Source organism: Octodon degus, unplaced genomic scaffold, assembly GCF_000260255.1.
Source record: "Octodon degus isolate 3935 unplaced genomic scaffold, OctDeg1.0 scaffold00032, whole genome shotgun sequence".
Lineage (NCBI taxonomy): Eukaryota > Metazoa > Chordata > Mammalia > Rodentia > Octodontidae > Octodon > Octodon degus.
In genome coordinates, this window is record NW_004524608.1 from 14,963,203 (window position 1) to 14,973,647 (window position 10,445).

Sequence of the window (10,445 nt, forward strand, 5' to 3'; positions counted from 1 at the left end):
GTGGTAATAGTGTTTGTAAACAGGATATCATGTCTGCATCTTGTACAGCAAATAACCACTAGGAAGAGAGTATGCAATGTGAAACTGTCATACCACTTTGATTTGAAACTATCTCATTGCTATATGTCTCTCAATAAAATTATGGAAAAAAATAAAGTTAGTTGTTGGATGTGAATAAACTGGTGTGCGTGAACCTGGGATTAAGGTATTGCACTTGTCTCTTTTGCTCCATGACCTTGGAGTTGGGCAGCTTTGACTGTTTTCTGCAGAGTACCATTTATATCAGATTAGGTCTCATTGGTCCATTCTTGCTAGCGAAGGATGGGGAACAAACTTTAATTCTCTGTAAACTCAACAAAATTACCAAATTTAAAATGTTTAATGTTTACATTTTAAAATTTTATTTAAAATTTCATAGGTATGCTCGAACGACACCCTCTGAGGACTCAGATAAACTTTCCCAAATGCAGTTACTCCCTTCTTGCATTCTGGTCATTTTGGTACCGCAAATTGTATTATCATGTACATATGTATGTGTCCTTCGGCAGTGCTGGACTTCTTTAGGTGCCCCAGGGCCTTCTCACTGAGCTAGATCTCCAGTCCCTTTTTTTTTTAATTTGGAAAAATGGTCTTGCTGAGCTGCTAAGTTGCCCAGAATGGTCTCCAACTTGCAGTTCTCTTGTGTGAGCCGTCACAGTGCTGGGGCTATAGGGACCCTTCCCACACCCAACTGCACGCAGTATGTTAATCTATGCACACAACTATTTGGAGATAATCAGCCTGATGAGTGGCTTTCGGAGTCCCAAGGAAGACTCCTGAAGACTCTTGAATAGTGCCAAATTTCTTTGCTGAGAATCAGTCTCATCTGAACACAACATACCCAAGCTTCTTTCTTTTTAAGTCTGTATACTTGATTGGGGCTTCCCGAGTGCTAAAAATATGAGAGCTACAGTGAGTCCTATAATCTAATTATTATTCTATTATATTAAGTTATATATATCAACATGGTAGTGTATACATGACGTTCATCTTGGAGAATTGCTATATATACATTGTATTTTAATCATATTCACTTCCTCTTCCCTCCTTTTCCTGTTATCTCCCCCTAGCTCAGGCCCCCTTCCCATCTCTGCCAAAGAGCTTTCCAAGTGGTCTCCTCATGAGTCCACGCTCGTGTAATGTCTTCTCCCCCTTCCATTTATGTCGCTCCCCCACCCTCCAGTCCTCTTTCATCTTGCTGCTGTGTGACTCTTTCTGCAGCCCAGACCTGAGCAGGGGAGGACGGCTCCACACTTCCGGGGCTCCGGGAGCCCTGGGCGCTCGCACACAATGCGGCGCCCTGCTCTGCCGTTGCTCACGCTGTCAGGTCTGCCGGGTTGCGATTCTGCATAACCAAGTCTGAATAAACGAGCACTCGAGCAAAACCATGTCACCGTGAACATTCCTGCCGCTACTTATTTTTAAGCCTGTGTGTATGATTGTGATCATAAAAAAGTTGACTGAGATCATGTCTATTTCAGATGTAAATTGGAATCTGAAATAAAATCTTTTCTCAGTGAGGAGCACATTGGAAATGATTGTCTTTGTGACCTTACAGATTTTGGTGAGATTTTTTTAATTGTATATTTAAAGGGGAATTTTTTGTTTTCAAGAATAAAAATGTGCCTTCCTCTCCACGCTCTTATAATATTAATGGCCATTTTCCTAAAGCAATAAAAACATTTGCATTCCCCAAAGAAACATAGAATAATAATATGTTGCCCTGATTTAATTTTGTTTCACCATAGAACGAGTATTATCAGAACAATGGTGTATATATCTTAAGGATGTGATAGATCCTATTCATCAGCTGAGAACGGATCTGAAGTTCAGGCAACAGACCTTACAGCGTTCACACCTGCAGACGGAGCTTAATTCAGGCGCAGTGCTGGAAGAGGTCTGTGCATTACATTTATTTTTGTTAACATAATACTGCATTTTCATCCCACTGAAAAGATTTTGAGATAAGAAACAAACCTAGGTGCCTCGTGTGCTTAAAGAGATGACCGCTCAGTACTTACACGTATGTCTGACTCTGCCCAAGTACCCTCACTTCTCAGAACTGGTCTCCCCGCTTTCCTCCTCCCAGTACACGCTGGGATGCTGCTCCAGTGCTGGAGAACAAGCCATCCTGCTGCTGAAATCCCTGGCCTCCTGTTGGCCCTATGTCCACCTGCCCATGTGACTGCTTCCTTGCTGCTTCAATTTACTTCTCACCTGGCCTTGTCCCTTTGTAGGAGAGCTGGGTACCTCTCCTGGAGGTGCCTGGCCATCTTTCTGTGCCGCCAACATGCCAGTCCCGTGACCTGTAGGGTGGCCCTTTCTTCTGTCCGATTGATGACATTTTGTGTCACCTAGTTCCTTTCTTGTGCGAGGCCTCTCCTAGATGCCACAGTCGCTCCTGCTCACAGCCTGTTTTTATGTCAGCTCCTCCTCTTGCTGCTTTCTCCTGTGCTTTTTCTTCATTCATTGTTGACTCCCCCTTCCCAATACAGCATGAGCTCTGTGAGTTTAAGTGAATTTAGGTGATTTTTGTTCTCTACTTCTCAGCTACTTTGTAATACTATATTGCTTTCAGACATAATAAATTTAAATCTGTGCCTTGCTGGGGACTAGAAACAAGAATGGGTAGGAAGGAAGGCAGGGGTGATTGAAGTCGAGAGTCTGCGAAGTTCTCTGCCTTGTCATGAAGGAATCCAAAAGTGGGTGCAGGACGGCTATGATGGCGCAGTGGGCCCCCCTCTTGGTTATAGGTCTGGAAAGCCCCCTGAGGCTCAGGGGCATGATCAGCCCTGCCTGGCCAGCGCATCTGTAACTTGCTTTCTCATGTTCTCAAAAAGAATTTTCCCCTACTTCATTTTTCATCACTTCCTGACTTTTGAGAATGGTTCTGGTCTTTAAGGATACATACTGGACGAATCACACTAACTTGCACGCTGCTTGTTTCACGTGCCCTCTAGGTTGACTTTGTGAAAAAGCAATTGGAAGCTATCTTTAGAAGCCTCAGCTGGGAGCAGCAGAACATAGAAAATGATCTTTCAGACTATACTGTAAAAGTAAGTGGGATGCAGCTAGGAATTTATTTGCCAATTTTTCATTTATGTTAAATAAAATAATTGAATAATTTTCTTTTCAGATAATCAATTATTCTTTAGAAGAAAAAGCCAACCTGCTTAGTGAACTACCCACAGAATTAGAAACTTTGGAATGCCCATACCCTGAACTGAAATCTTCCATCCTTAATGAGTTCTTCAACTTTACAGAGAAATATCAGAACAAACTTAATGATTTTGATTGGCAGTTAGAAGACATACACAGGTAATAAGATAAAATTACTTGAATCTACAGATTTTTGACACAATTTTAATTTAAGGTTACTACACTTCTGATTTACTATTTCATCATTAACTATGTGATTAGAAAACAATGAATAAATGTTTAGACTATTTGTTGAATGGAGAGGAATATTTTTTCCAAAATAATTTCCTCTTATAATGGCTTTTTCTTTTTTGAGGCAAAGTTTCATTATATAGTTTAGGGTGGACCTCACTATGTAGCCCAGGCTAGCCTTGAACTCCCAGCAATCCTCCTTCCTCAGCTTCCCATGGGTAATAGTTTTTTAAGATTTTTTTTGTAAGGTTGAAACATGATAAAAATATCCCTCTTACCGGCCTTCTGTACTTCACAGGTAAGAATGGTTTTCAAATAGAAATTTTTAAGAGCTGGGTATTTAGCTCAGTAGTGGAACTCTTGCCTAGCAAGCTGGAAACCCTGCATGTGGTCACTGGCATGAAAACCAAAACATAAACCTTAACCAAATATAAATTTTCTTTTTCTTTTTTTTTTTTTTTTGCAGAACCAGGGATTGAACTCAGGCCAGGGAAGCACTTATTCCACTGAGCCATCTCCTTGGCCCCAAATTTTCAATAACTATACATTTTTAATTAAAATATAAGCTCTTTAAAGTGGAAATGTACAAGTCAGCACTGACAAGTAATTATAATGGAAAATGTACTCACAGAATTATATTTCTTATAATCAACAGTGATTTTATCCTGTGGTAAACACAATATATTTCTAAATTATTGAAAGCTTTCTTTTGTAGGATAATTTTTTCTTGAGAAAATTGGCTTTTGGTTGTACCCTGAGAATGACAGTCCTCTTCTAAATGGCAAATGGTCAGTGACTTAAAATTTAGTCTTGGCCATGGTCATCTTCTCTAGTGTCTTCTGTTTATAATTCGCAGAAAAGATAAATTCAAGGATGCCACTCTGAGTCAGATCCATGGCCTAACTTAGTGTCTTATGTGACATTTCTAGAGGATATATGTTAGGAAAACTGGTTCTTCTTCCATGCTACTAGCCTCAAAATTTTCTCTAAAGTACTTAATTTAAAAAGAAGGGAAATTTACTAAAGATACAATTATAGAAAATTAAAAATAAAAAGTTCTTTATTTTGAAATGAAAGATAATAAGTATAACAAAATATTATGTGTCTTATTAATTGATGTGAATGCAACCCTTCTGTGAAACTACTAAGAAGAAGAAAGACATAAGGAAAACCTTAAATCCTACCGCACCAAGAAGATAAATGTATTGGTAGCTTCTAGATCTAAACTCTTCCGTGACATTTATTCATTATGTTAGCACCATGCAGACAACAGAGCCAATCAGAGGAGAAGTCAGGGCCCCTCCTGGCCTTAATTTTCTCATAACACTGCTGGCACAGCATGCTAAGCCAGGGACCGAACCCTGGCTCCTTTGCTTACCTAACCAAGTGCTTAGTCCGCTGAGCTATACTTCCAGCTCTTCCTTGCCCTTACTTTCTTCTTTCTTACCTTGTGATGAAGCTAAGGAATAAGTAAATAGCTTATGTGTACATTTGGTGATTGACTACCCTTTAACTGGAACTCAGTCACAGTGGAAGTATTAGCTCAACCATGTATTTAAATGTCAAATTTTCAAATGAGCATTTTTTTCACTGGTTCCACTCCAATCTTGTTAAAGAGATTTTAGAACTCCTCGGGAATGGGTTTTTATTTGGTAGGGAAGACATTGTTATCAGACTGAATAGCTGTGGCTGTGAAAAGGGTAAACTCTGACTTTGTGCTTTCCGCACAAGTTGACTGGACCAAAGTCTTCTTGCCCCAGTGATGCTTTGTCCTTCTGCAAAAGTGACTGAATTTGGCACCTTGAGGTTAGCATCTCTTAAATATGGCTGAGTTTGCCCTAGCAGCTTGAGGTGGCTTCCTCCCAATAAGATCTCTTCCTTACAACCCCCTTTTTCACCCTTTGAGCACAGTTTCATTCTTTTTTTTTTTTTTTTTTTTTTTTTTTTGCGGAACCGAGGATTGAACAGTTTCATTCTTAATACAACTTTGTGCCACTCCAGAGAAGTTGGGATTCACAGCTACATTGAAATTACTAAGAGAATTTTATTTATTTATTTATTTATTTATTTATTTATTTATTGGTGGAACCGGGAATTGAACTCAGGCCCTTGTGCTTGCCAAGGAAGCGCTTATTCCACTGAGCCATCTCTCCGGCCTCCTTTACTAAGAGAATTAGATGAACATCCATGATGTGCTAATGTTTCTGCAGTGGGAAGACATATTAAGAATAAACTAGAAAGCCTTGATAGAGAAAGGAGAGTTTACTATGGACTTTTACAGGGATAGAATTAGCACAGGCAGAGCATGGGCAGGAAGAACATTCTAAGAAATACAATGAAGTAATAAGACTATAAACCCCTGGAGGGCAAAATAAGTGATTAGCTATGCCTGTGCCTTAACATCTAACACTTTCTATACATAACATTTTTTTAAGAGCAGAATATATTTATTGGGGGAAAGGAAACTCCTGTCCAAGAGAAGGACAGAAGGACAACCTGAGTGGGTTGCCCTGGACCTGAGTGGGTTGCCCTCTATGTAGCACATTTTAAGTGAGCTGAACTGAGGGTGAAAACAATATAGGGAAAGAGTGGCGAGGCATGTTATTAGGCAACAGAAATCTACTTAGGAGAAATACAGGGTTCAGAAATTCCAGTTTAATAATCTTTTTTTGGTATCAAGAACTGAACTCAGGACTACAAGCTTGTCAGGCTAAGCTGCATTCCTGCCCTAAGAGTCTTCTTCCCTCCAAATTATCAAGAATATATTTTCCATAATTAATGGTGTGACTTACTTGGTGAACATTTATTGAAAAGTCCTTACTGTATAGTGGGCTCTGAGAAACCCCACAGTAGGAGGCTAGCAGGCAGAGTAGTCCGTACGTTTAGCTCCCCATGATAGACGTAATGGTACTATAGACATATGCTAATAAAAAAGTAAAGAACAGCCTTGCCTCCAAGAACACTTGGCATATTTGGGGGGAGAAATATACACATATGTACTCCAACTAAATAAAAATCACAAACTTTAGGAAATATGAATGTACTGGCAGCGAATAATGAAGCGCTGGTAAGAACTAAATGAATTTTTAGGAAGTTTCCTTGAGGTAAAAAAGAATAAAATGAATATTTCGACTAAAGGTTGAGATGGCTGGCATTCATTGGTAGTCTGTGGCTGCAAAGACTACAAATATATTATTCTCACTGGCAGAATGAATTACATGTTCAACTATAATATTCATCTCACATGTAGTCTGCTGGGAACTTATTCTTGAGATGTGAAAACTGTTGGGAAAAAGGGTATGGAATATTTGTGACTGGAAATGCTCTACCAAACAGCCCTATAGCAATCATTTATTTAATAGCAAATAAAGTTTGCAAATGGAGGATAACTAGAGGTTGACTGTTGTGATCCTAGGTAAATTAAGGGTTCTAGGTAGTCATTGTATCAAATTAGGGATTTTTTTGCTGCAAATAACTAAACCTCCAAATCACTGTGGCATAAGGCAATAATGTGGACTAATACTTGAGAAGCATACACATACTCACTGACTCAGGTGCACACAATCTGAGTCCTCACAAGGCCCAATTACTAGAACAAAAAAGGAAGATGCCACTTCAAAGAATTAAGTTTGTGACCTGATGTACCATTGTATATTATACAAATACGTATACACTGATTTTTAGTACTATTCATTACAATAACAAAAGACTGAACAAAACTTTAATAAGAACTAATTTTATGGATTATTGTACATCTATATAGCATGCTAGTCTGCAGATTACAAAGTGTGTAAACTTTACTTATTGACCTGAAACAATATTTGAGAGTTTGTATGAGGCAGAATTAAGCAAGAAAGTGATATATAGCACATATTGTGTAAAACGGAGAAAAGTAAACATAGGCACGTGCTCACGTGCACATATGTGCATATCTATGTCTGAAATAATATATATATATATAAAATTGATGACATTCATTGTCTCTGGGGAGAGATTAGATACCTGAGGGCTAAGGTGTGAGGGAGGATTGTTGTTATATTTTCCATTCATTGTTCTCTGAATTTTGAACCACATAAATGTATTTACTCTTCCAAAACAAATTATTTTTCATAGGAAAAAAAATTGCAAGGGTAAAATTAAACAAGAGCAAAACATTGGCAACATGCCAGGCATGAAATATCAAAATTCCTAAGATATAAAGACATCACAAATTAATTGAATAATGAGGCAGCCAAAAAGGAAAAGAAGTGAAGGAGAAGTGGAAGGAATTGGTTCATATTTTGAGCAAATGTTAAGCATCCACTAGAATAAAATAAAACAGCAATTTCTGTGCTAAGTGCCTACTTAGACAAGTGCACCAGGGTTTGATTCCTCCAGGCACACTGAGCCGGTGACCGAGTCCAGTATGGTAGTGCATGCCTGTAATCCCAGCACTGAGGAGCCTGAAAACAGGAGGATCACCACAAGTCCCAGCTGAGACCCTGTACAAAATATATTTAAAAGAAAATTATGCACAGTAGAACATTGTAAGGTGATAAGTGCTATGAAGAAATAGAGATTAGGTTAAAAGAGACAGAAGTGCTGGAACTCCTGAGGGGACCAGATTGTAATTTCAAAATAAAAGTTTGGAGACAGGCCTGGTAAGAGGAAGTGAAACTGAGGTAACTAAAATGGATTGAGAGTGCTGGTCATGCAGATGTTTAGATAACATCCCTTCACCCAGTGTTCACTTAAGTGAAAGTGTGCCTGCCAAGGGGTCAATGTGACAGGAACTGAGTGACAGTTCAGGAAATACCAGAAGGTGAGGGCAAGAACATAAGGGTAAAGAGTGGGATGTTCATTGATTCACTAAGTGTGGATGTCGGGCGCCCTCCCGTCCAGCAGGAAAGCACTCAACACGATTTGTGCGGCGGAAAGGCTTTAATCGTTCTCCTGAGTGATGCGCTCCGAGAGAGCACAGTTCCTCTCTCCGTCCCTCTTCCTGTCTCTGACCCTCCGCGTCGCGGAGCGTTTCTTTTATATCCTCACACTGTCCAATCGAGGGTTGATACATGTTACAGCGCCATTGGTTACAATCTCAGGGAAGGTATCTTACATCATTATAGGCGGGTGTATAGCGACTGCGGAAGCAGGAAATGAGCGCCATCTTGGCACACTCGGTGGGAGGGGTAATCTAGCGCAGGCTTCAAGGGCTACAGCAGGCCTCACCCAATGGTCCCTAGGAGTTTTGGTTCTGAAGCCGCGATTCGCGGCATGGGCTCTCTACATGTGGAGATGCTGGTGATTGATCCCTGGTCTTCCTCTGTGCTAGGCAAGCGCTCCCTACCTCATCACGTTGCAGAGGATCCTTAGAGCCTCGCAGCATCCTCAGTTGGAATGCAGTGACAAGAACTTATGCTGTAGAAGGATCAGTTTTGCAATTGCTGTGTTTAGGGTAGAGCAGGGTGCACAGGGGCAAAGCAAAGGAAAAGACTTGCCCTTTAGGAGGTTGCTAGTAATGCAGATGAGAAAATGGCAGCCTGAACCAGGGAGAAGAGATTAAGATATAGTCAACCACGAATGTATCTTGAAGGTAGAGTCAGCAGTGTCTGCTAATATTTTATGAGGCACATGAGAGTAACAGAACAGCAAGAGCAGCTTGAAATGTTTGCTGACTTTGACTGAGGGACTAGGAGGTTGGAGTTGTCTTCCACTGAGATGGGCGGGACTTTGGTGAAGCAGGCTCTGGCAGATTTCAGATTTGGACATGTTGAGTTTGCATTGCTATTAGGTAGAGATTTTGCGGAGGTAGTGGGCTCTGTGGGTTTGAAGTTCAGATCTGGGCTGGAATTACATGTTTGCGAGTCAGCGGTAGGAGACTAGATGTGATCATCACAAGTGGATCAAGAGAAGAGGAGTCAAAGACTGACTGCCAGCATTTACCTGCCAATATTACAGTGTCAGATAGAAGAGGGCAATGACTAAGGGTGTTGACACAAGGTCCACGAGATCAGGAGACAGCCAAGAGTGGTGCCCTGAGGGCCGGTGAAACGGGTGTGTTCAGTAGTATGAGCAGAGGGTGGGGTGCCCACTGCATAGATGTTGGGTTTAAATTAAATAAAAAGGGTTGATAATTTTCACTGTGGTCTAAACGTAATCATGGAGACTGAGTTAGAGTTTCCATGCATTTGAGATCAGCCTGGGCAACATAGTGAGTCCAAGGGCAGACTGCACTATTAGCAGACACTGGCTAAACAAACAAACTAAATAAACCTTGTCAATGGCCATATTTATTGAAGAAATAAAATCAAATGCCTGATTGGGGTGAATTTGATGAAGTGAGAAGAAAGGAACTGAAGACAATGTACATAGACTACTCTTTTGAGAAGTCTTTCTGCAGAAGAGAATGAGAAAGTAGGACCAAACTTATATTATTGTTTAAAATGGGAGAAACACAGTATTGTATGTGATGCTTATGAAAATAACCCAGTAGAAGATAAATTTTGGTGATGAAAGAAAGAGGGGAATTGTTGAGTGAGTTCTAGGGTTAGGATGTGGGTCCCAAGCAGAAGAATGAGGACAGGTGACTCCTGTGCCGCACTAACATGTGGGGATACTTGAGCGTGGGATGCTAGTTGTCAGTGTCACAGTGAAAATCCGGGAACTCTTGGTGGTAGCTGTACATGCAAATGGCTATGAAACTTATGACCCTCTCTATCCATAAAAGCAATGGAAGTTAAAGCATACTTTGAAGTTTTACTCATCAGAATCATAATACATAAGAGAAATTTATTTGTCCAGAGTTTAAAACAATATAAGCGAAAGGTCATTTTTATATATGGTTGACATATAATTTTTTTCATTATTTAAAGAATACTTTACACCGGGACCGGGGTTCGATCCTCGGCCCTGCCGTGCCGGCCCCGCCCCCGCGGCACGCTGAGACGGCGAATGAGACTGGGCATGGTGGCGCGCGCCTGTAATTCCAGCTCTTGGGAGGCTATAAACAGGTGGATCACTACGAGTCCAAGCTAGTC

General features: G+C 40.5%; 1 protein-coding gene across 1 annotated transcript in view; it reads left to right on the forward strand.

Annotated features, from left to right (window-relative positions):
- Positions 1 to 10,445, forward strand: part of Ccdc148 (coiled-coil domain containing 148) — a 356,635-nt gene that overhangs the window by 158,751 nt on the left and 187,439 nt on the right. Inside the window, exons 6-9 of the mRNA XM_004629903.3 lie at positions 1,521 to 1,603; positions 1,788 to 1,936; positions 3,000 to 3,095; positions 3,176 to 3,357. Coding sequence (XP_004629960.2) covers positions 1,521 to 1,603; positions 1,788 to 1,936; positions 3,000 to 3,095; positions 3,176 to 3,357 — 510 coding nt within the window. The remainder of the gene's footprint in view (positions 1 to 1,520; positions 1,604 to 1,787; positions 1,937 to 2,999; positions 3,096 to 3,175; positions 3,358 to 10,445) is intronic.